The sequence below is a fragment of the Alexandromys fortis genome, unplaced genomic scaffold (genome assembly GCF_014885135.2).
Source record: "Alexandromys fortis isolate MF-2015 unplaced genomic scaffold, M_Fortis_MF-2015_v1.1 scaffold_21, whole genome shotgun sequence".
Taxonomy (NCBI): domain Eukaryota; kingdom Metazoa; phylum Chordata; class Mammalia; order Rodentia; family Cricetidae; genus Alexandromys; species Alexandromys fortis.
Window position 1 is genome coordinate 12,961,871 of NW_026067905.1, and position 25,587 is coordinate 12,987,457.

General features: G+C 48.0%; 2 protein-coding genes across 11 annotated transcripts in view; one reads left to right on the top strand and one right to left on the bottom strand.

The window, feature by feature from the left end:
• Nucleotides 1-10,719, top strand: part of LOC126497413 (protein FAM163A) — a 73,160-nt gene extending 62,441 nt beyond the window's left edge. Inside the window, exons 2-5 of one of the 6 annotated variants that reach the window (XM_050135428.1) lie at nucleotides 3,059-3,156; nucleotides 7,728-7,749; nucleotides 8,690-8,964; nucleotides 9,568-10,719. In XM_050135428.1, the coding sequence (XP_049991385.1) occupies nucleotides 8,872-8,964; nucleotides 9,568-9,984 (510 nt within the window). In that variant the 5' untranslated portion in view covers nucleotides 3,059-3,156; nucleotides 7,728-7,749; nucleotides 8,690-8,871 and the 3' untranslated portion in view covers nucleotides 9,985-10,719. The remainder of the gene's footprint in view (nucleotides 1-3,058; nucleotides 3,157-7,727; nucleotides 7,750-8,689; nucleotides 8,965-9,567) is intronic. The other 5 variants (XM_050135431.1, XM_050135429.1, XM_050135434.1 and 2 more) reach the window with 5 other exon arrangements.
• A 9,768-nt stretch (nucleotides 10,720-20,487) lies between these two features.
• The window catches only part of LOC126497388 (torsin-1A-interacting protein 2-like), a 33,266-nt gene continuing 28,166 nt past the window's right edge, over nucleotides 20,488-25,587 (bottom strand). For all 5 annotated transcript variants that reach the window (XM_050135387.1, XM_050135388.1, XM_050135385.1 and 2 more), the window contains one exon: nucleotides 20,488-25,047. In XM_050135387.1, coding sequence (XP_049991344.1) covers nucleotides 24,290-25,047 — 758 coding nt within the window. In that variant the 3' untranslated portion in view covers nucleotides 20,488-24,289. The remainder of the gene's footprint in view (nucleotides 25,048-25,587) is intronic.

Consider the following 25,587-nt stretch of genomic DNA (forward strand, 5'->3'; position numbering starts at 1 on the left):
CAGTTAATAAATGGCTGGAGAAGGCTTAATTGCATCGGAAGAAATTGACAGCAGGTGCTCAGGCCCCACTCAGTTAATTTGTGTTCCTAAGGGGGTGGAGCCATTAATTACATGCCTGGGTGCAGCTGCATCCTGTAGTTCTCTTCCTAAGTCACCCAGGGAGTGAGTGAGGGAACCCTGCTAATGGAATTTGGGGTCACTGTTGGTAAGGGACCTCCTCTGAGAGAGGAGGGACCTCTGGGCTGATGGAAAGTGGCTTTTAGTGTCCCTCCTTCTCTGTGCTAGAAGAATGTCATCCTCTAAGCCCCATGTCCTGACTTCCTCACCGGCTCTCTGCTGATGGACCGACCCACGTCCAGACTGCTAGTGGACTTGGCCCCAAAGACACAGAACCTGGAACCAGTCTTGACATGGGAACCAGATGATGCCACCAACGCTGCAAGGTCACCCCTCCTACACACTTCCCATGCCACCCTGTTGCCTCCCAAAGATCTTCATTCCTCTGTCACTTCCCCCAAAGGGCCAGACGGTCAGACACAAACCTGGTACAACACAGACTCCCGCGCCGGCCCAGCCACTGTGGATGTGGCTCTGGGGCGTTCAGGGTCTCTGTTTCTTAACGTGTGGCTCAGCTGGTTGTTACTGTCAATCTGTTTCAAGAAAGTACTCCAGGGGACGCCTCGGCGCCTGGTGAAAGGCGTGCAGTTCTGGAAGGAGAGACAGGGGGCTCAGAGTCAGGATGCTCCACTCTCAGGGCCTCTCCCGGTCTGTCTGTCTCTGCCTTGCTGTGTGTGATTAAGCAAGCTACTCGGCCCCTCTGAACTGAACTTGGCTTCTTATTAAATAAGATATCGGGGACAACCCTCATGGAATCTTTACATTTCCATGAATTGTTTTTCTAAAGTGAAAATCTTGGGAGTGGGTAACTACAGAAAGAGGGAGGGGTGGTACAGTGGCCGGGACCTCTCTAGCCACTTCCGCCTGAGCAGACAAACCGGAGGCAAAGCAATACCACCAGACTGGAGGGTGCTGACGTCTCATGACTGGCACTCTGAAGTCTGTGAAAACACAAGCAACTCTCTTTTGAGAATAAATTAAACAGCAGTTGGATCAGCCCAAGGTGTGATTTGACTGGACTGTTAGTTTTGTTTAGAGGGGAAGGAGAGAGATTTCCCCACTGACTATTTAAAAAGGATTCTCAAAAAACATTTTTTGAGCAAAGCCCATGTAGCACACTTGTTTAATAAATTACCTTTATTTTATCATAGATGTGTGTGTGTGTGTGTTCCTGTGGGTTCATGGCTTTCATTTTCACTACCTTGCCAGGGTAGTGTGCACTTTTATTGGCTAAAGAACTGAGAGGAGGGGGCTGGAGAGATGGCTCAGAGGTTAAGAGCATTGCCTGCTCTTCCAAAGGTCATGAGTTCAATTCCCAGCAACCACATGGTGGCTCACAACCATCTGTAATGGGGTCTGGTGCCCTCTTCAGGCCAGCAAGCATACACACTGACAGAATATTGTATACATAATAAATAAATAAATATTTTTTAAAAAAAAGAACTGAGAGGAGCTTAAACTTGGCTCTTGCCTCTGTGCATTTAAGAGCAGCCATGAGTCTCCCTGAGCCCTGCAAACTCACCAGCTCCATTCCAGGGGCCCCTGGCAACTCCTTGCCTAGCCCTTGGGTATCACCTGGCTTCTTTTGTTGGGACTATCTCATTAATGGCACTACAGGCCCAGAACATTGGGCCGGCCACAGCTTCTATCCCACAGGGGCAGGAAGGGGGCATTCATAGCTCAGCAATCGCTCTGCCAGAGAGCTTCTAGGTTCTTCACCAAATTGCTGGTCCATCTTATTTGTGTGGAGTGTGGGTCTGGATGCTGAAAACAACTCCTTCTGTTTCCACTGTAGATTTTTCACATAGTGGGAATGGGGGAACCTGTCCCCAATGCTCTGTGGTCTTCTGACTTCCATGAGTATGCTTTGAAATCTCACTCCAAATTCAGTTCCCAGCTTGAGCTTGGACAGAGCCCAGCCAGATGAAGCTCCCAACATAGCAGCTTACTACAAAAAGCCAGCCAGGAGCGAGTTAGCTAGTGAAACAAGTCCAATATTGACCCTGTCCATAGATGTGATCTGACTTACCATTCAGAGAGTGAGAACATCCTTGAGAAAAGAAAGCCCGGTTACCTGTGGTGGTTTGAAAGAAAATGGCCACCAAGGGGAGTGGCACTATTAGGAGGTGTGGCCTTGTTGGAGGAAGTGTGTCACTGTGGGGGTGAGCTTTGAGGTCTCTTTTGCTCAAGCTTCCCTCGGTGTGGCAATCAGTTCACTTCCTGTTGCCTGCAAGTTGTAGCTCTCTCAGCTCCAGCACCATGTCTGCCTGTACACCACCATGCTCCCTGTCATTATGATAATGGACTGAACTCTGAAACTGTGAGTCACCCAACTAAATGTTTTCTTTATAAGAGCTGCTGTGGTCATGGTGTCTCTTCACAGCAATAGAGAACCCTAACAAAGGTAGCATTCATGGCATCAGGGGCAGAAATTACCCTGATCAGAGAGGAAGGTGATGTGTGGACTGGGTCACTCTAGAGGTCCACACATCCCCTGTCATCTTTTCCCAAGTTCTGCTCCCAAGTCCTGCTGGTTAGGCACCAATCCTTGACCTCCAGCTTCTGGGGTAGAGAAGCCAAGGGTCTTCAGTGTGTCCTTTCAGAAAGTGGTTCTGTGGTATCACTAATGACTGGATCCCCTCCCAGCACACTTGAGCTGAGCTGAGCATCACACACAGAGCACACACTTGAGTTCCCTAGAGGAGGTTGAAAGATGTAGATGGGATCCTGTCCCCCGGAGGCTCTTGCCCCAGGCACCCTTGCCCATTGTTATACTGCTGCACTGGGGGGGGGGGGAGTTTATAGTGATACAGCAGTGATCAAAGAAGAAAATGAGTCTGGGATGGGATGGAGTATGATCTTCCAAGTCTTGAAGATCTCCTAGCTTATCGGACCATTCAAATCCACATACAACTCCCACTAACTCCCCCTTCTTCTCTAGCAGGGACTGATGATGCCCTTGGCCGTGATACACCCCCAGCTGCTATCTGCTCATGTTCAGCCCGCATGACTGAGCCACAGCTGCTCCAGCTCTTTCCTGTGAGTACAAGGCACAGGCCAAAGCTTTCATTCCCAGAAGCATCTGCGCTCCAGGCGGGAAGATGGGTGTAGTGGGAGTATTATGAAACCTGGACTCAGAGCCAAGACCCTCAGAATTCTTCATCTTTGCTGACTCCAGTATCTTGGGTTGGCCGCCACTGAGTTGCTCTGCCCCAGATCTGATAGGACTTGGGTGAGAACACAGGAACTTTGTTCTCCTTCTCACGAAGCTACTCAAGAGGCAGAAGTTCTGATAGAGATCCACACCACTAGCCCTGAAGTCCTGGCTCAGACACTTGCTACCCTGTGACTCCAGCTAGGTCTCTGAGAAGTGGGGCCTCTCTGCCCGTGTCATAGGACTTTTTGGTAATGTCCAAGAAGGTGTATTAGTTGCTCTTTTTTGCTGTGAAGCAAACTTAACAGCTTAAAACAACACCCAGAGAACACCCCCAGAGTCTCTGTGAGTCAGGAATCCTGTGGTGGAGAGCTGAGTCCATTGCTTCAGTATCTATCAAGAGGTTGCGTTTGAGGCGTGGGCTGGGGTGGCAGTTTCATCTGAAAGCTTGACTGGGTGGGTGGGAAACAGACTTGCTTCTGATCTCACTGTGTGATGCTGTAATGGTTCTGTTACTTCTGGGCCATGGACTAAGGGCCTCAGTTTCTAGCTTTCTATTGGCCACAGTCCACCTGCAATGCCTGGATCTCCCAACATAACAGCTCACTGCAGCAAAGAGAAAGAGTTGCCTCATGAAAAAAAAAAATGAATCTTGAACCTGCCCATAGAAGTGACTTCTCATTACCTTTGCTACTTTTTTGCTGGTTAGAAGCAAGTCATGGGCTGCATCCACACAGTTAGTGAGAACAGCATACAAGGCGTGGGTGCCAGGGATGGGGAATACTGGGGCCTCCTCTAAGTCTGCCGACAATAAGCGGGAATATGCCTGGTAAGCTGTACCATGCCATTTATAAGTATAAGGATTTACCATTACCATTTGGGTCTAATTGCAAAAAGGGAAATGATCCTGCCTGAAATAATAGGGAACCACTAAGTTGGGAATTTAAGGGCCAAATTGTACTGTTAGTACCGGGTCCTGGGGAAATGGACTGAGCCTGCTTAGCTCGTCTTACACATCTCATGCATGCCTTCCCGGCTTACAAAGGCACATACATGCAGTCAGGAAATACCTGAGCCTTCTCCCCGCTCCACTCACATAACCATGCTGGGTATGGTCTTTAAAAATATAAAAGGGTGCCAGGCACGGTAGTGCAACCTAATCCCAGCATTAGGGAGGCAGAGGTAGGCAAATCTCTGTGAGTTCGAAGCCAGCCTAGGTTACATGAGCTCCAGGACAGACCGAGCTACACAGTGAGATCCTGTCTCAAACGAACAATATATACACATACATACAAGAGCCAGGCGTGATGGTTCGCACCGGCAACCCCAGTGCTTAGGAGACTGAGACAGGAGAATTGCTGAGAGTTGGAAGCCATCCTGGGTTACACAGTGAGTTCTGGGAAAGCATGGTGACAGGATGAGACCCTGTGTCTAAAATTAAAAACAAAAAGCAAAACCAACAAACTGTAGACATCCAACTTTCTCCTCACAGACATTGGCAAGGGTTTCTGCGTGTGTCAGTTTTCCAAGGCAGAAAGGTCAATGTCCAAGATGAGGTATCGGTGTAGGTAGGACACAGCCATCAGATGGTGGCTTCTTCCTCCAGCCCATTTTAAGACACTGCTACTGTGTAGCCCCCTAAAACTGAAAGAGGGGAAACCAGGGTAAGTCAAGGAGGAAGGTACTGTTCTTACAAGGCTTTCCCATAAGCCCCTGTCTGCTGAAACATCCCAATGGAGGGGGCTAAGGCTTTCAAAGTCGGTATGGTGGCTCCACACCGGCCGTACCAGCACTTGAGAGTCTCAGGAGAAGGATAGCTACATACAAGCTTAAGGTCAGGCGGGGCTACATAGAAAACTCCTGGCCAACCTGAGCTACAAACTGAAACTGTGTATTATTAAAACAAAACCAAAACAAATAAAAAAAAATGGCCAAGACTTTCTATAGGCTGGGTCACTGCCCTGTTCCTGCAGATGTTATGGTAGACTTCTGTCTTGCAAGCAAACCTCAGCGGTATGTGTGGAAGCAGGGGAGGGTTTGCTGGATGTTGTAACGGCATCTTATAAATCCTCTCCAGCAAGAGATTTGCCTCCTACTCCCCACCTACCCACCAGATGCTTCGGGAACCCCCAGAAACATGGCCTGCCACACATCTGAGCAAAGTCAAATCCATCTTCAACAGGGATGCTGAAGTCTGTGGACGGAATTAAAAGTTGCAACTTGCTGCCCCCTAGTGGTCAGTTAAATTAATAACTCATCCTGTGACACGCAGAACCTATAACCCAACTTTTATTGAGTATATAACACCTGCCTGCTGTGTCGCATGGTGTGATGTATGATATTGGGAGTGGCCGGTATGGAGAACAGTATAACGCAATCCTTGGTTGCAAAGAATTTACATCTTAGTAGAAGACTCAAGCTATTTATGCATCAAAAATTGATTAGCAGGGCTCAGCAATTAAGAGAACTTGCCATTTTTAGCAGAGGACCCTGATTCAGTTTCCAGCATCTACATGGCAGCTCACAGCCATCGGTAACTCCAACTTTTATTTTGGCTTCCTCTGGTACCAGGTACATATGTGGTACTCATACATACACACAGGCAAAATACTTATACACATAAAATAAAAATAAACATATATTTTGTTTGTTTGATTGGCTGATTTGAGACAGGATTTCTCTGTGTAACATCCCTAGCTGTCCTAGAACTCACTTTGTAGACCAGGCTGGCCTTGAACTCCCAGAGACCTACCTTCCTCTGCCTCCCAAGTGCTGGGATTAAAGTCATGCACTCCACACCAGGTTTAAATATATATTTTTAAGTTGACTGCCACACACCCAAATAAGTCTTGAGGAGTAGAATATGGAAAGGCATTGAAGCAGTCTCTCAGCTCTTCATCTGTCCAAAAGCCTGTTTGCTCCAGACCTATCCCTAGAATGTCCCAGCCTTTCTAGATCCCTCTCATTTCTCAGAGCCTTGCTCACCAGCCCCCCCCCCCCCGTGTTCTTCAGCCCCTGGACTGTTTCATGCTATCAGCTTGGAGGATTCATCTCAGACCTTGCAGGGGACATCTTCCTCAGTAATCAGCACCCCCTCCTCCATACCCTGCACCCCTGGTCTATGGTCATAGGGTGTCTAAACCCCTTTATATGGCTAAACTCCTAAAGACCAGGACTGCTGCATCATGGGGCAGGGGCTTCAGCTGGGGGAACAATGGGAGGTGAGAAAGAAAAGTTAAATGGTGGTGAGCATACAGGACAGCTGGGGAGGGTGAAGCCTTTGAGGCTGTGTCCAGCCTCACTCTTTCACTCTTTCGAAGGAAAGTCCTGAGTAACTTTTAGTGGTACATGACCATCTCTCTTACACATCCTTCAAGGCACCAGGAATTCTTTCTTGGCTGCCCCGTTCCTGAGCCCTTGCCTCATCTCTGGATCCTATTGTAATGCCTTTCTTTAAAGCAGCATTTTTAATTAATTAATTTATTTATTAGTTATCCAATGTCTGTCTGCATGTATGCCTGTCTGCCAGAAGAGGGCACCAGATCTCATAGATGGTTGTGAGTCACCATGTGGTTGCTGAGAATTGAACTCAGGACCTCTGGAAGAGCAGCCAGTGCTCTTAACCTCTGGGCCATTTCTCCAGCCCCTGCAATGCCTTTTTATATTCTACTCTTCAGGTTGTATTTTGGTGGATGCTAGTCAACTTAAAATATATATTTATTTTTCAGGCAGGGCTAGAAAGATGTTAGAGATGCGGGCACCGAAGGGCGGGGCTGATGAAAGACCAAACTGCAGCGAAAGGAATGGGGCTCAGACACAAACGCGGGGGTGTCAGTTACACCAATACACTGGTTCACCCTGAACTGGCATGGGGAGCAGAAGATTGAAGAAGATCAAAAGCATTTGAGATATTTCAGTTAGAACAGCTGGGCACATCCTGTACCCTGATCTAACTAAGTGCAAATCAACCACCCGAGAGCTTTTGAAAAGGCAGACTCGCGCTCCTCAGGCGCTTGGTGGGCGGGACATGCCTTGTGCCCAGCATACACCCACACTGCTGCTCCACAGACCCGGCAGGAGCAGCAAGGCTGCTACCTCTAAATGTAGTAGAAACCGGCTTTCTAGGAGCACTGGTGAGCAAGTAGGACCTTTGAGTGAAGGAATGGGTATCCCTTCATCCAGGTGACCACACGGGATGCGTGACTTGATAAGCTGGGGGCTGCTGAGGCCCAGGTGTGGTGGAATCATAACAGACAGGGAGAGCTCAGAGGTGGGCATCTATCTGGAAATAAATGCCTTTATCCTGTGTATATTGAGTTTGAGATAACAGTGGGGCTTCCGAGAGCAATGTCGAGATGAGACTGGGTGGAGATTCGGGAATACACTGACCCCAGGGACCTTTTTTGGGCAGTAACATTCTCTTCCCACTATCTCTGTACCTTTTGTTGTCTTACAGGTCATCGTTCCCTTCACTGAGTGTAAGTCCTTGAAGTCTTCTCTCCATCCTCCAGCTATCAGCCCCCACTGTGCTGCAGGGGTGGGGGCCCCCATATGCCCAGGAGGCTCAGAAACCACCACACACCAGCCTGCCAAAAGCCTGGATGGCCTCACCTGGAACTTGGCTCCAAGCACCAGGATCAGTTTCCCTAGTCTAACCATGACTGTCCAGGAGTCAGGAAGCTGTCTGCTAGCTCACTCTGGACTCGTGTCTCCAAATGTTCAGAAGCACTGATACTTGTGCCCAAGAGAGAAGTGTTAGAGAGGCTGACTTTTACGGGGAGCCAGGCTAGGTGGAATTCCAGGCAAATTTGTCAAAGCTTCAGTGTGGTGCCTCCTCCTATGTGGAACATGGACAATGAAGAGCTGTCTCAAGGGTTAATGTGAGGATTCCTGAGCCAGACTGAGGGGGTGGGGGTGATGCTTAGCAAAATGCTTCCCAGACAAAATCCTTCTCTCTTCCCTCTTGGAGCCATAGGAGCAGGAGGGATCGCTCCATCAGCATAGGCCTTGTCTTAAAGCATGAAGACTTGAGTTCAGTCTCCAAAGAGGACCTGAGTTTGATCTCTAGAACCCACATTTTAAAAGTCAGGTGTGATGGTGGGCATTTGTAATCCGAGGATCAGAGAGTCAGAAACAGGGAAATTCCTGGGGCTCTGTGTCCATCTAGCCTCGTCTGGACAAGTTCCAGATCAGTGAGAGACTCTGAGGAAGAATGCCCAAGGTTGTCCTCTGGCTTCTACAGGCAGGCACAGGCATACACACACATACACACGTACACTGACACACAGAGAGTCATGCATATAATAATAATAATGGTGATGATAATGATAATAATAATAATAATAAACAACAGAAAAGAGAAAGACCAAAAGACTAAAGAAATGGAGCAGTTAGCACTCTGCCTGTCTTTTTCTGCAGCCGCTGCGGCCCCCACCCCACTCTGGTCTAAGCATAGCAAGTCCTCTGCCTTCAGGAAGCCCATGCGGGCCTGGGTCCACTCAGCTCCTGTCCTCCTACCTACTACTGTGCAGAGAATGTGGATCGACTATTCCTCACTTACCGGCATGCGTCTTTGCAGAGTTTGATGGGGCGCCGGGCGGATGACAGCGGGAACGGTTGTGATCACTGGCGGAATCCTAGCTACAGTGATCCTCCTCTGTATCATTGCTGTCCTGTGCTACTGTAGGCTCCAGGTTAGTTCCACGGGCTCTAGGCAGAGGCTGGGGGGCCACCAGCAAGCCGCTTCTCCATAATGGGGGCAGAAAGGGGAGGTCCACTTTGGAGGCAACAAAACCCGAAGCCGTAAAACATGAGAAGCATAAGTCAAGGAAGCTGAAAATTGAGCGCGTTCAGAAGGGAGCTGTGCGCCTCACACACGCGCGCCTGTACACACGTTCCCTGCACCCTACAGAAGCAATGGAGTGTCCTGGGAAGATGCAAGGCTCTCACGTTCATCTCTCCAGTTCATAGGGATTGGTAGGGAAGTCACCATCCTGGGAGACTCTGAAAGCTACTGCAGCAGCCTCCAGCCTTGTCCTTGCATTGGTGTATGAGCCTCCCTCTCTGCTTCCCTGCCCACCAGGACACATTGAGAAAGAGAAGGATTGGCTGGGTAAAGCTGAGAGTAAATGGGATGCGGGTCTCTGAGGCCGGAGTATATTCCCCATTGACTAACCAAGTGGCTGGCACGAGGTATTCAGCGGAAGCTGAGGGAGGGTTGTTCCTGGGCACGCTAACTAGTGATGGGGGAGGGGGAGCTGGACTGCCTCTCAAGCACCCCTTTTCTTTCTCCCCAGTATTACTGCTGCAAGAAGAGTACAGACGATGAGGATGCCGAGGAGGAGGAGGAGGAAGAGGAGGAACACGACCTTTCCCTCCATCCCCGAGCCCCCACCTGCAATGCCTGCAGCTCCCAAGTCCTGGACGGCAGAGGCAACCTGGCGCCTCTCACCAGCGAGCCCTGCAGCCAGCCGTGTGGGGTGGCCAGCCACTGCACCACTTGCTCCCCATACCGCACCCCCTTTTACATACGGACAGCTGACATGGTGCCCAATGGAGGTGGAGGCGAGAGGCTCTCCTTTGCCCCTACACATTACAAAGAGGGGGGGACCCCATCCCTCAAATTGGCAGCACCTCAGAGTTACCCGGTGACCTGGCCAAGTTCTGGGCATGAGGCCTTCACTAATCCAAGGGCTATTAGTACAGATGTATAATCCTTTCACCCCAATCTGCACACACCCAACACTGTCCCACAGGAGCAATGGAGTGGAGGGGACCCTCCAATAGTCTCCCCCAGGAACCGTCTCAGTTTCTCTGGCTTCCATAGCAGAAGGTTCACTAGGATGTGAGCTAGTCAATGCATCAAGGACCAGGCAGGATCGATGGCCCAGAAGTGGCGCCCCGAGAAGCCTGCAATGTCACCAGTTTCTCTCCGACTCTTCCCTCTAACAGTCAGCTCTACCACACCTCCCAGTAAGCCCACACCCTTTGCTTCACTGGGCTGTGCGAAGGAACACCAGGGAAAGCCTAAGCAAAGGCTCTGGAGGCTTCTGGGGACCATGGGAAACAAAGTGGGCATGGGCACAAAGGGGAAGGTGAGGACTAGAAATTCCAGAATTTGAGAGGACAAAGAGGAAAAAGTGTTAAAGGATCCCCCAGTTTTGCTGGCTGGAATTCACCCATGAGGTGATTTACACTCTATTTTAAAACTTTGGTGGCCTGCTCGATAGGTATATGAGTTCTGAGAATACCACATCTACTATCTCGCCCCTGCTCATGAAACACATCAAATTAATGCTAAGTGCCATGACACACAGCTGTTTATGGGGACCACATCAAGGAGAGTCTATACAACCTTGTCTCTCCCCCCCAAGTCCTTTCTTATGCCCCCTGCTAGAGAACCTTCCCCAGATTTCAATCGCTGTAGTCCGATAAACCTAGTAAGCAGATCTCACTGGTTACCCCTGTTCTTCCACGCTTAACCACAGATGTAGATTCAGTCCTGTGAGGGTGTGTGCATGCCCATACCCTCCCATGTACTTATCACCAGCTGCAGAGCAGAAGGGTCCAGGGTCCCAACAAGAGCTGGACCAAAAGGCAATTAAAGTGATCAATCTCCATGGCAACCAGAAGGAGGGATCTGAGGCAATGCTGCAGCAGTTAAGTTCCCATGCACCTGTGCAAGCTCCTCTAGAGGCTGGTGCACCCCTTGAGCATCCGTCTGTGATGTGACATTAAGAACAGGACCATTTTATCCCATCAGGGGATGTAGCCTTTCCCCTGAGTTCTGGGGGGGGGGGTCTCCTGAAGTTTGGCTGTGTCTTAGTAATTACACTTCATGCTTGCTTGCCCTCCTTCGGCCCCCTAACTCTCCAGCCTCGTGATGATGGCTGATGAGCTATTTTTCTGTCTTACTCTAGTCCCCTAGTCCCCACACCTCCCACTTGTAACTAACAGCGGCCTTACAGGTTTGTGTTGTTTATTTGTTTTGTTTTGCTTAGGTGTTTTGTTTTGTTTTAGTAAGTATGCCTGATAAATTCTCCAGTTACCTCTGTGGCTCAAGGGTCACTGTCCCCACTTCTAAGGGTGTATAGTTAATGCCTGCACACTCCTGACTCACAGAATGCTGTTGAGGGTGGGCCAGCAGAAGGGCTGGTCTTTCTCCTGAACCCTTGGTTGGTTGGTTGCTTCGGTTGATTGATTTGACAGAGTAGGCTGCACCTCACATCTCCAACTGTAAATAACAAACATTTAGCTAAGAAGCAGAAGACAATCTCTGCCCATATTTTGTTCACTTGTTAGGCCTGGGACCAGTCAGGTAACTTCACTGAGACTTCCATTTGTCTCCAGTGAAGCAAAGCTTGCCAAAATGGACTCTAAATGTCCCTTATTGTTCCACAAATCCAAGATATTGTAGAAAGATCTGCTAGTCAGCTCTTTCCTCTCGCCCTTATCCTGGCCAGGGTTGGATGGATCCTGGGTACAGGAGTATTTGATGCGGGCTGGAAACCACCAAAGGGGTGGGAGAAAGCCCACGGGATTAGGAGGGGAAATTATTTCAGTTGTTGGTGAAAAGCAAACAAGTCAGGCTAGGGCTATAGCTCAGTTGGTTGAGTTCTTGTCAGGTCTGCACGAAGCCCGGTTCCAATCTCCAGCGCCACTAAAACCTGCCTCTGATTCCTTCACTCGGGAGGTAGAGGAAAACAGATGGTAGTTGTTCAAAGTCATCCTGGGCTATATTGCAAGTTCAAGGTCACCCTGGGCTCCCTGGGACCCTGTCTCAAAAACAACAACAAAATGTTTGCCCAACCCTCTATGGAGCAACCTCAACCGCCAAGCGCTGCACAGGAGGGCACAGCAGCAGGGCTGATGAGCTGTGTCTCCTGGTGCAAAGATGGCTCCGCAGCTCCAGTGCACCAGTCCGCCATCTGCCCATCCTGGGCCAGGCACCCCCTGACTTGCTGCTGGGCCTAGCAGCTCTCCCCACTTCCTCACCACCAGCCCAGTGCCTTGCTCTCCTGTGGTTTCACAGCTGTCATTTCCTCCAACCCGAATCGCAGCGCCACCATCATACCAACGCCTGTGGGTAAAGCAGGACAACCCAGCCGACTCAGCCGACTGTAACCCACTTCCGGACTCGGGGGCTCTGGGTACAAAGCCCCCTTTGCGCGTCTCCTGCAGCTCTCTCAGCTTAACCCACAAGTCCAAGTCTGGATCCCACATGACAAAGCGGGGGAGGAACACACCATCCAAGCCCACATCTTTCAAGGCACAGGCTCCACCGTAGGCTGTTGGTCACCTGCCCACCTCATCTCACTGTAGCATCGTGGTCTCCATTCCTGGGGAAGGGAAAGCTCACCCAGCTCAGCCGTGCGGTCCTTTTAGCTGTGGAGTCTGCCCATGAGACACACTCTGTATACTTCAAAGGGAACCCTGAACAGGAAGAGAAGGAGGAGGAGCCAGGGAATAGCTGGTCCTCTCCACCATCCTTCTCTGCATCACTCCGCTGCGGCTGCAGATTTCCTGTTGTGCATCTTTGATAACTTGGAACACAACCAAGTGAATGTCAAAATAAAGGAGAAATTTTAAATAAAAAACCTCAGAGGTATTTCCATCCCACCGCCGGGGAGAAGGGCCAGCCCTATATGGCTTTAAAATGAATGCTCATTTGAACACCCAAAACAACCATTTTCAACTCCGAAATCTTGTCAGTTCCTCTCCAAAGCCCTCACTTTAGCACAAGGCTCTTTGCTGAGTCAGAATCCACAACCAAGGAGGATTTCCTGTTTCTTGGGGGAAGGGGCTTTTTAAAGAAAGAGACCACAGTTATAGCTGAAGTGCCCAGAGGCGGCGAACTTTGCTGCAATGAGAGCGAACACACCCGGACAGGAAGTGTGATTGGTTTCTATTCTCACTCAAGGGGTGATCATTTTCCCCCCATTGCCTAGAGTCCTCGCAGTCACATTCAATTGGCTAGAATTAGCGCACAGGAACTGAAGGAGGAAGGGGAGGGGCCATTGCTCCAAGGGGTCAGGGGTCACTGTTCCAGGGCCATAGAGTTCCCAGCCTACAGCAGGGCCTTTGTGGAAACAAATATTTTGCTGGGTGGAAAGGTTATTAAAATTTTTGATTAAAAGTCTTGTCTGGGCTGGTCCGTGGTGGCGCACGCCTTTAAAACCTGGCACTTGGGAGGCAGAGGCAGGCGGATCTCTGTGAGTTCGAGGCCAGCCTGGTCTACAAAGCGAGTTCCAGGACAGCTAGGACTGTTTCACAGAGAAATTCTGTCTCGAGAAACAAAACAAAACAAACAAACAAAAAAAAAAAAACAGACAAGACCAGAAAGTCTTACTTGGTGAGGGAGATAAAAAGATGTGAATTTCTTGTCCGTTTTGCAGTATTTATTTGACAGTTCTTACAGGTATCTTGGCTAGAATGATGAATTCACCAGAGAGCAGTACAACTGATGCCCCCCCACGCTTTCCAGGCCCGAGGTTTCCCCACCCCTCTACTTTCGGGTCTAATCATTGTTTCTCAGAAGACTTCACAGTTACACAACCAGTCCTGGGAGGCATGGGAAGGGGAGAAGGGAGACAGTTGCAGGGACTACAAAACCAGAGAGGAGGAATGGAGGCTAGGGAGCAGATAACTAGCTTAGTACGCAAACAGGAAAGGCCAGGGATGAAGCTGGGAGAGGTACGAGCCTTTAGTCCCAAGGTACGTGCCTTTAGTTTCAAGGTACGTGCCTTTAGTCCCAGCACCGGGAGGCAGAGACAGGCAGGTATCTGAGTTCAAAGGTAGCCTGGTCTACAGAGTGAGCTCTACAGAGAAAAACTCTCTTGAAAAACAAAATAACAACGAAAGGTCAGGGATGAAGTCAGTGTGTCTGCATCTGTGTTGCTCAAGGGTTTAGAAGAGCAGCTCTCCCCACCCACCTCAGGGCCTGACTCTTACTGGGTGGGCTGCAGCTGGGTGGCCAAGGCATTCCAGTGCTGAGACCAGAGCCTTCCTCTAGTATCAGCTCAAGTGCAGTTTTGCCTCAGGGAGTATCTGGCTTCTGTTCTGCTAACGTGGTTCAGTTCTGAGAACCAGAGAGCCTCAAGCACATTTTTATGGCACCTGGCCCCCATCACCCTAGGGCACCCTGAAAGGAAGAACTGCTCAGCAGTTTGGCCTCAGGCTTGTGGAGCAACCATCTGGGCTCAGTTGGTTTTTTCCATGACAATCCTTGACCTTTCTCAGACTCAGACCACAGCTCTGTCCAGGTGTAAGTGGGAAGAAGAAAGGGGGTGAGAGAAGCGATGCCCCACATCTCAGGAGGGAGGACTAGGTGGGAAGGCAGGAAGGCACTGAGAACAGTAACCTGCAGGCCAAGTGCTAGATTTCCAAGGCAACTTAGAAACAGGAGGCAAAAAAAGAGGCCAGTGTGACGGGAGGGGGGGGGCAGGGAGAGGTGGGGGGGCAGGGATAGGTGGGGGGGTATAGACACCGCAGGAAAGGGGAAAGGTGTCTGCCAAAGGGGAAGGAGAAACTCTGGGTTTGTGTAGGAGGTTTGGGAACTGGGAAGTTAAAATGCAACCTCTGGGGTATGTGCAAACCTGCAGTTTCTCCTCCTGGAGTTGTTTATCCAGATGAGGCTGCTTTATCTTCAGGCTATCAGGATGGGGGTGATAGTGGGAGACTGAGTTTGAAAGGGCAGTGAGGGGAAAGACCTGGAGTTTCAACACAGGGGCAGGAGTTTCAACAAACCTTAGGCCCTAAGGCTTAGGGGGGCGGAGAGTTACTTGGTCAGGGTTTATTCCAACCCTTCAGTCCTGACACCTCTGTAGATCTGTGACATTATTGTTCAGGAAATATCCTGACATATTCAGGACAAAAAAAAATTCTGATGATTGATTAAGAAGGATAGTTTTTCATCAACTCCTCTTTTGGGTAGCCCTGACCTGTTCCAGAAATGTAAGGAATGAATATCCTGCCATGACCCTTGCCGCAACCAAGGAGGAAGTCATGTCTCCTTCTGAAAGACTCCCCTCACAATCCTGGGTGTACCGGCTCCCAAAGGGGTCCTTTACCAGACCTGAGAGAGACTTGATTCAGGCCTCAGGGAAACATTTGGCCACCACACTTCCTCTCTGTCTCATCACCATGGGCCCCATCTTCCACACACCAACCACATCCAGAGTCCAAATAGGTGTGACAGTTCCCATCTCCCCAAGATGGGCACCAGCTGCTAGGTGGCTGAGTCGCCCTGAGTACCTGGGGTCACCCTCCCTTCTGGGTTTGAACCTAAAATGACATGTGCCTGTGCTGGGGGCAGAGAAACCGCAGGCTCCAGCTCTGGCCCTTTGGCGCAAACTGAACCTCTGTCCACTCCTGTCCATCCACATTAGGGCAGCCCACGGCTTCTGCGTTGGACCTACTGGGAATTTCATTCTTGCTCCTAAACCTAACAAAAGAGCAGTCCCCTTGAGAGAGTCAATAAATGTTTTAAAATTAAACTAGAACCCTCACCTTCTCCTAAAGTCCTCTGAACTCCATCCCCAAACCAAAAGAATGATTAATAAGATCCACGTCTCAGGCCTTCAGCTATTGAGAATCTCACGGTCCTATTGGTCCTTAACCTGAATCCTCTCCCTTTCTTCTCTGCCCAATTCATGAGGAAAATGAGTCGGGTACTGAAAACAGTCAATGGGGAGGAGCCTAAGAGGAAAAAAATTAAGAATTTTTAAAAATAAGGCCAGGCGGTGGTGGCATATTGCCTTTAAGCCCAGCACTCAGGAGACAGAGGCAGGCGGATCTCTGTGAGTTCGAGGCCAGCCTGGTCTACAAGAGCTAGTTGCAGGACAGGCTCCAAAGCTACAGAGAAACCCTGTCTCAAAAAAAAAATTGTTAAAAATAGATGAACATTGTAACATAAAACATGAGATAAAAAAATTTCAAGGTTGTACACACCAATAAAAAAATAAATAAAAGTCTCCTGTTAGGGACTAGAGAGATAGTTAAGTGGTTACACACACTGGTGGTTCAGCACCCACATGGTGGTTCACAACTGTCTGTAACTTCAGTTTAGGGATCTGATGGTCTCTTCCGGCCTCTGTAGGCACTACACGGACATGTACACAGATATACTTGAAGGCAAAGCATTCATACACAAAAATAAAACAAAGATAAATCATTTTATAAGTCTTCTGTGGAGGGCCTGGAGAGATGGCTCAGTGGGTAAGAATGCTTGTTGTGCAAGCATGAGTACCTGGGTTCAAATCCCCAACACCCATGTAAAAAGCCTGATGTGAGCCGGGCGGTAGTGGCGCACGCCTTTAATATCAGCACTTGGGAGGCAGAGGCAGGCGGATCTCTGTGAGTTCGAGACCAGCCTGGTCTACAAGAGCTAGTTCCAGGACAGGCTCCAAAACCACGGAGNGGAGGACCCAAGTTTGGCTCCCAGCCCCAGGTCAGTGGCTCCCAGCTGTAACTCCAGCTCCAGGCAATCAGATGCCTTTTCTGCCTCCTCAGACACCGCCCCCCTCCCCAGCACTCGGGAGGCAGAGGCAGGCGGATCTCTGTGAGTTCGAGACCAGCCTGGTCTACAAGAGCTAGTTCCAGGACAGGCTCCAAAACCACGGAGAAACCCTGTCTCAAAAAAAAAACAAAAAACAAAAAACAACAACAACAACAACAAAAAGCCTGATGTGGCTGAACATGTGCCTGCAACCTTAGCACTGACAGGGCAGAGCTAGAAGGAGCTGAGGGAGAATGACAGAGCAGGCTAGCCATCCTCCTCCTACCTCTGTGCACATGGGCACATGTCTAACCCACAACACACACACACACAGAGAAAGAAAGAGAGACCTACAGAGAGAGAATAAGGAAAGGCCAGAAATGAAGTCTTTCCAATTTATTCCTTATTATGTCACTTTGATTTTGTTGCTGTTGTTTTGAGTCAGGGATCACATGTAGCCCAGGTGGCCAGGCTGGATGGTACACACCTTTAATCCAACACTCAGGAGGCAAAGGCAGTTGGTTCTCTGTGAGGTAGAGGCCAGCTTGGTCTATATATACAAGTTCTGGAACAGTCAGAGCTACTTAGACTATCCCCCAGACACAAACAAACAACCCTTGTAGCTAAACACAACCTTGAACTCCTGACCCTTGCCTTAGCTCCCGCACTAGGATAGCAAGCCTACACCTTCAAGTCCTGTTTTTTTTTTTCTTTTGTCAATTTACATTCCAAAAGATTTTTCCAAGTAAACTTATATGAAAACCATCCCTGCAAAGTGGGAATGCGTGCTGGGTCATCTGATATAGACTCACGAGGGAAAGATGTGTGGCGTGAGCCAAGCAAGGCCCCGTGGGCACATCAGTGGTGTTGGAAAAGCTGCGGTGCTCACGGCTCTGGATCTGGAGTTGGAGCACGAAGGCTCTCTGATACCTCTAAACAGGAAGTAAGGCTCTCTGATACCTCTAAACAGGAAGTAAGGCTCTCTGATACCTCTAAGCAGGAAGAGAGACAGTTTTCTTGCTCACAAGACCAAGGGCAGAAGACCTGGCTGGAAAACCAGGTATCAGACAACACGGGTCTGTACTGTATGAATTAAAAAATATTACTTGTGGTGGCAAAAGAAAAATCACCCCAAATGTGTATTTTGGACCATTCTGAAGTGTACATAGGGTGCCATGACACAGGTCAATATTTTGAGGGATCATCACCACGATTCTTCCAAAGCGACTCTGGCTCCCAAAACTCTTAAGACATTAGTGTTAGAATTACCATTTTAGATCTACTTTCATGTTTTAAACTAGGCTCTCTCTCTCTCTGTCCCAGCAGAATGGGGCTGGCTCTACAGCCCCAGAAGGCAGAGTGGCAGGTGTCATTCTCCACTCCCCACGTGAAATCTGGCTTCAGTGAAGACAGTTCTACAGCCTACCCAGATGGACAGAGCAGGGAGACCTGAGCAGGCAGCTTACTGAAGATGAAAACGGAGTTGGGGTTAACAGTGGACAGACTCAGATACGGATAGAGGACAGAAAGGCCCAGAACACAAGCTGGAAGTGCAAGGCTGTTTGCCAGACAGTAGTGGGATAGGACCTCCTTCCTAGTCTGTGGGCACACTGAGGTCCCGAGCTATGGGGTGGATGAGATGGCTCAGGCAGGCCAGAACTTAGGGGTCTCCAGGGAAAAGCCATCCACTAATGTCCAGATACCACCACTTTCCTTCTCACTGCCACCATGGTCTTCTCGCCAGAAATCTCTGCCCCAGAAACCCTTCTTATGGTTCCTAGACTGGAAGAGTGGAAGGCTAACCATGTGGATGCTGGGAACCAAACCTGTGTCCTCCTCAAGATCAGCAAGTGCTCCTAAACCCCAAGCCATCTCTCCAGTCCCTAGCTTATCTGTTTTTGTTTTTTGTAGATTAATTATCAACCCAAATGAAAACTCGAAACTCAGGACATCTCAGGAAATAATCTCATAGTATTATTATATTGACAGCTCGTCTATTTTTCAACATTTTTATTTATGTGTATGTTTGTCCCCTAGAACTGGAGTTGGATGACTGAGCTACCAAATATGGTTGCTAGGAATTTGACTCAGCACACACTCCCACTTTTCAGGGATGGTTTTCATATCAGTTTACTTGGAAACATCTTTTGGAATGTAAATTGACAAAAACAGAAACAAACAAGCCAGCATGGCACAAAGGTGTCCACCTGCAATCCCATCCTCTACAAGAGCAGAAAGCGGTCTTAACCCCTGAGCCATCTCTGGAGCTCCTGATAGTTCATGCCTCCACCAGGGCTATCTCAGTAGAAGGGCTTAATTTTGTTTTGTTTTAAAGTTTTTAATTGTCTCAACTTTGAATATATTGCCTAAGAATTCGACTACTACCCAGTTTGTGTTTGGGAGTACATTTCTAGCCTTTCAACTTAAGCAGCTAAAAAACAAAACCACCCCCATGCTGCTACTTCACTGTAAATATTTGGGCTGCATGTAAGAAGCCCCATTCTCTGCGCAGGCTCGTCTGCACTCTGGTTATTGAAAGTTAAGTTATGCTACCCCCTGAAAATGTTTTCCTAAACTGCAAGAATCAAATAGGAAATTGGTGAAGAAACACCTTGGTCTGAGCTGAGGGTCGATAGGAGGGCCCAACACCACCAGAGGAAGAGCAGGGAGGACCAGAAGCAGGGAATCCAGGGCTTCTATTCATTCTGGTTTGGCAATATTCTCAGAGTGAATTTTTCCTTTTTTCTGCTGTGTGCATGTGTCCTTCCTCAGGTACAGCCCATCTTGTTATTTGAGACAGGCCTGGTGTGTGACAAGTGGACTAGACTGGCTGGCCCTAGAGTCCCAGGGATCTGTTGTTCTCTTGCTTTCCCAGTGCTGGGCTAACCAGCCTGTGCCACTACACCCAGCCTCCTTTTAAACAGGTGCTGTGGAGAGTGAGCTCAGGTCACTGTGCTTCCAGGGAAAGCATTTTACCAGCTGAGCTACCACTGGGGCTGGTGTGTGTGTGTGTGTGTGTGTGTGTGTGTGTATCAGAGATCGATGTCAAATGTCTTCCTCAACTGCACCCCACCTTTTTTGAGAGGGTCTTTCATTCAATCTAGAATTTACAGGTTCAGCTGGGCTAGTTGGTCAGTGAGTCCCAGAAGTTCCCACCTTCCTAAGAACTGGATCTACAGATGCGTGCTGCCATGCAGTTGCTGTTTTAGATTTATTTATTTGCATGTGTGCGGATCTTAGTGTATGCCTGGTGTCAGATCCTTCCCTGGGTGTCAAGATTCCATTACTTGCAAGAAGCCCAACTTGTCCTGTGTGTGCTGGGATTCAAACTCCAGTCATCACGCTGTGCAGCGGGCGCTTTACGAAACCGTCTTCCTGGCCCCTAAGTTTAACACTACCTCCCTACTTCCAGCATACAAGATGTTCAACTCAGGCACAAATTGAATACATCCCAGTTGGCACACCCCATGTTCGGAACAACTCCCAAGGCTGTGTTTCCTACATCACTCTTCCCCTAGTCAAGAGAGAGCCACGTACAGTGGGAACAGATGGCTACACAATCACCACAAGTGTTCAGGCACCCTGCACCTCTTCACTGTCGGCCACCAACACCACCTGATGCTTCCAGGAGACTCCTGACCCTTCCCACCATTAACGGCCACAACGCCCATTTCTGTAACTCTTGTATTTTGGAAATTTTAGTCAAAAAGAAGTCAAGTAGGAAAAATTAAGGAGATTTATTTGTGTACCAACAAAAATTGAATAAGGCACAACCAACATCATCAATATGGAAACATATGCAAAAAGCAGTCATGGAGGCACGAGCAAGTCTGACATCAATACTGTCAAATCCATTAAATTGGCAAATGCAGAGGCAAAATTGGCAGTTAGGAAATCTTGGTAGACAGAAGTAAGAGTGCTGGTGAAGTCATCTTGCTGCTATATCCTCACTTTTGCAGGCCACATCTGTCGGTCACAGCCTAACAGCAGAGCTGACAAGGCTAAGCACAAACCAAAGGCTGTGAGACGATGCTCTCTCATCAGCCAGCTCTTGGGCAACAGGCCGAGCCTCACTACCCTACACCTGAGGGCTTCCAGGTAAAATTTACTAAAATTATTTCAGTGGAAACAACTCTCTAGAACTTCTTTGTTAATCTCTGAAAGCTTTTTTTTTTACCTGAAAAGGAAAAATCCAAGTCCAAACAGTTTCTAATTCTCACCCTGCTTGCTTCTTGGTATTACTCAAGAAAGGATTCCCATTAAACAAACAATGTAACATGGACAGGCCTGGCTTGTTTGTTGTTGGGGTTTTTGTCCTCCCACCAGGTCCCCCTCAATTGTTTAGTCCCAGAGAAAATCACACATAGGTCTCCATAAATTATAAACTGATTGGCCCATTAGCTCTAGCCTCTCACTGGCTAACTCTCACATCTTGATAACCCATTTTTCTGATCTACGTTAGCCATGTGGCTCAGTACCTTTTTTCAGTGGGGTAGATCACATCCTGTTGCTTTGGTGGTCTGGGCAGGAGTGGGAGGAATCAGCTTCCTCCTTCCCAGAATTCTCCTGTTCTCCTTACATCATTTTTGCTTCCTGTCTGTTTTTCCCACCTGTATTTCCTGCCTGGCCAATCAGCATTTATTTATAACATGATTGACAGAATACAGACAATTCTCCCGCACCAAAACAAATAATGTGTGTGAATATGTATGTATGGTGGTATTAAACTGTGACGTTCAAACATGACGTTTTCTGTCATGTAGCTGCAAATAATTTTTCTAAGGCAAGCAAATTATCACAAATAAGAAAAATGTGACGAACAATGCACTAGAAGGCAGTACATCAGATTTTTTTTCCTTTTTTCTTTTCTTTTCTTTCTTTTTTTTTTTTTTTTTTTTGAAACAGGGTTTCTCTGTGGCTTTAAGGCCTGCCTTGGAATAGCTCTTGTAGACCAGGCTGGCCTCGAACCCACAGAGATCCACCTGCCTCTGCCTCCCGAGTGCTGGGATTAAAGGTGTGTGCCACCACCACCCAGCTCAGGTTAAATTTTAATTATATGTACATTTTAAAATATATTTTTGTTTAAAAAAATAATTACATGAAGCTGGTGTAGTGGCACACTTCTATAATTCTAGAAGCTAGAAGTCTAAGGCCTGAGAATCACTAGTTTGGGCTATGTAGTTTGGACTCTGTATCAAAAACAAAAAATCCTTTGTTTTGAGCCTAAACAAATATATTACTCTTTTCAAAATAATTTTTAAGAGGTCTGGGGATGTAGCTTAGTGGTAGAGCACTTTTCTTGAACATCAAAGCCCTGGATTCAATCCCCAGTACTGAAAAAAATTAAATAAAAAAAGGGTTTTGAAATAGTGGATAAAAAACTGACGAGTCTCAGTTGATTGCACTAATGTATAGAATGAAAAGTATTTTAATAAAGTCAACAGTAAAAACAATTAAAATTAATTAAATTTTAGAAATGAATTATATCCTAAATTTATGTTGGCAGCAAATTATGTAAAGCTATACTCTAACCAAATGAAGAAACTTGTTCCACCTGTGATCTGAGCCATGGACACAGACTGTGTACAAACACTTTAGACCACTTCCTCTGCAGCCTGAGGTAGCGCAGGTCAAAGGCCAACATGAAGTTCTGAAGGCACCCTTGGTTTTCCATGAAGTAATACTTGGATAAGGGCTGAGATTAAAGCCAGGTATGGCGGCATAAACCTATAACCCCAACATTCAGGGAACCGAGGCATGAGAAATTACTCTAACTTCAAAGTTCCCCTTGGCCACAGAGTGAGGACCAGGCCAACCAGGGCTATACAAGCCACTAGCATTCAAAACAAAGAGAAGTCTAGAAATACAGAAAAAAACAAATGATGTCACACAGATTTTTTTTCCAGTCCCTCTGTTCTACACTGGGTCGACACTCAAATTCTATTCACTATGCTTAAACTTTGGGTTTAGGTCTTTTCTCAAATCTATTGCAAGAGTCCTTCAGAATCTCAAAGCAAAGGCACAGTTTCTTCCTGTATTCCTCCACCCTAGTCCGGCAAAGGCTCCGCCCAAAGCCAGTCTGGGATCTTTCTGTGGCAAACACTTTCAGCTCACTCCCTACCCCAGGTCTTTGTGATCCTTTAATTATCGATAGACATCTTAGTGTTCCCTAAACTCCCTCCACACTCAGTAAGTTAACTTCTTAATTATATACATGATCTCACAGCAGCAGATGAGCCAAAACCTAGTGCAAAATTCCAGGGCTGTTCCCATCCACGTAATGGAACAGACCTTTGTGGATGGGGTTATCTTACTAGAGTTTTACTTTAGCCTTTGTGTGCAGGTCAGCAGCTATTGGCCCCAGGCGAACAGTCACAGGACCACAGGATGTGCTGTTGGCCACACTCTCTCTCTTTCTCTTCCCTATGTAGAACATCCTCTTGCATTTCTCCAATTCCTTCCCTAATGCCATTTCTAACTAGTTGTCAAGAAACGAATGTGACGTCCCACCAGAGCACAGCAAATCCCATTTGGTAAAGTTATACACTCAACGCTCATCACAGACAGTTGCGACATTCCAGCCCTCGGCAGCAGAAGCAATGAACAGAATGAACCAGCCAGAGGCCATGTCTCTACAGCCTATAGTATAGTAGGCCTTCTGTAGGTCTCTACCACCCTCTACAACCAACCTCACTTCATCTCCCGACTCCTAAGCTCTACCGCTTTCATCTCTTCCTACCCAAGTTTGTATCTTTAGAATATGCTTTTCACTTCATCAATGGTTTTCAAACTTCCTTCTCAGTGAAACTGAGTTCCACTGAAGTCTTAACAGAGAACCCCAAATACAGCAGCCAAGAGCGGAGATATGAAGCAAGGGGCTGCTGGTGGGCACAGAGAAACGATACAGCCAGTTGGGATTTCCTCACCTCCAGGGATTCCTACCAATTACTACATTGATTCCAACTCAGGAACACTTTCTTTTACCAAAGCCGTCTTTCCCTCAGCTCATTGATGGAATAAAAGGAGACATGCACCAAATTTTTAGGTAGGATTTGGAGGGTAATTTTAGCTTCCTGTTTTCATCTATTCAAAGTGCAAATCTGTGTAAGATACAACCCCACAACTAAATTATTAAAGTAAACCTTAAAAATACTTAGTAAGAGGCAGAAGAGTTCCCTGAAATCATTGGAATTACAAGTCCGAGGCCCTTTGGAGTCCTCCCAAGGCAGCGGTCATGCTACGGTTCCTCTGAAAATCAGATCTTCCTATGCAGTGATTCTGCCCACGGAGATTTAAACAATCCCTCAGTGTTATGATTCATGTTGTATTTTAGGCCTGATTTGCTTAAAAAGGCAAAGAAAACACACCATCAGGCCAATTGTTGGCTTTATCAAAGTTTAGACTAGAAAATTTTCATAAAAGTAAAAAGAAAAAAAAAGAAAAGCTCCTTTTCTCTGCTGTTTCCTGTCACATGCTAACTAACCACCTCCCCCCAGGGGACTGGAGCTGGGCTGGGCCTGGCTTCACAAAAGGCAGCCTTGCTCTTCTATGTTCTTGACGGGCTGGACGGGCAGCACCAGGTGGGAAATGCGACTCCACAGCCCACTCAGTTTGTCTGAGTCCATGTGGCTGAAGGAGCTGGGAGCTTCAGAGTTGGTGAACTTAGCCCAGAGTAAATCCCTCACTTTCTCTTCCGTTTCCCTGGGGCCTACGCTTGCTGCTAATGTCTCCTCCTCCAGCAGGACGGTCAGGACGAGGGCCACGTCTTTAAAAGCCGCATTCTCATGGTCACAGTACTTATAGAAGATCAGGGTGGAGCCTGCAGGAAGGGATTCGAAGCGGTGGACGACAGCAGCCTTATGGCCATTCTCAAATCCATTACTAAGCTCCAAGTCAACCCACAGCTTGATGGTGTCACTGTCCTGCAGGGCTCTTTCAGCTCCATCTATGGAGACAGCGGACACTTTCTGGGAAGAGGTGTAGGCGTTGGCAACATGGTGGCTCAGACACTTGAGGGTCTCCCGTCCCTCTCGAGCAGCTGTAAAGATGACGGTGGCAGGCTCAGTAGGGTTTGAAGCGTTGAGGTGCTTCTGGAGAAACTTCCGTCCTCGCTGCCACAGAAAGGAACTCTGACCTGGAAATTTATCTTTCAGCTGGCTAAACTGAGCCAGGAAAGCCTCCAAAGCTGGGTTCTGGGGCACTTGCTGGGCCGGAGAGAAATAGTAGCTGTTGACAGAATGTAGCACAAGAGCCACAATCAGGAGGCAGAGAAACATAGGACCTGATCGATGAGAAGAAAACAGAAGACGAGAACGTGAGTAGAAACAGCGCTCGTGTGAGCAGAAATGAGACACGGCCTCTATCAAATCTTCAGGCAATGCTAAGTTCCCTTTGCCTGACTCTCCTACATTTTCACACTTAATGTCTAACGGAAGCTGAGGCAGGAGGATCGTCATGAATTTGAGGCTAGTATGGTCTACACAGAAAGAAATAAAACACAAAGTCTGACGGAAATACCTTCTTTAATCTCTTGAAGATACACCATCCATGTCAAAGTCATTCATATACTTTGCTGCCGTCAAGGAAGCCTTTGAAAGGCAGTCCTGAGAACTTTCTCCCACTCTCTAAAGTCCACACTGGCCAGAGCAGAGCATTCTACAGCCCCAAATGACCATGGCAGGGTGGCACACCACATCTCGGCACCTGGGAGGATGGACTGTGATGCCTGCCCTACACACGGAGACTCTGTCTCAAAAGGGAAAGCAAACAATTTTGAGTGTGCAATCTGAGACAGCAGCAGCCTTTGACTGGAGAGGCAGTT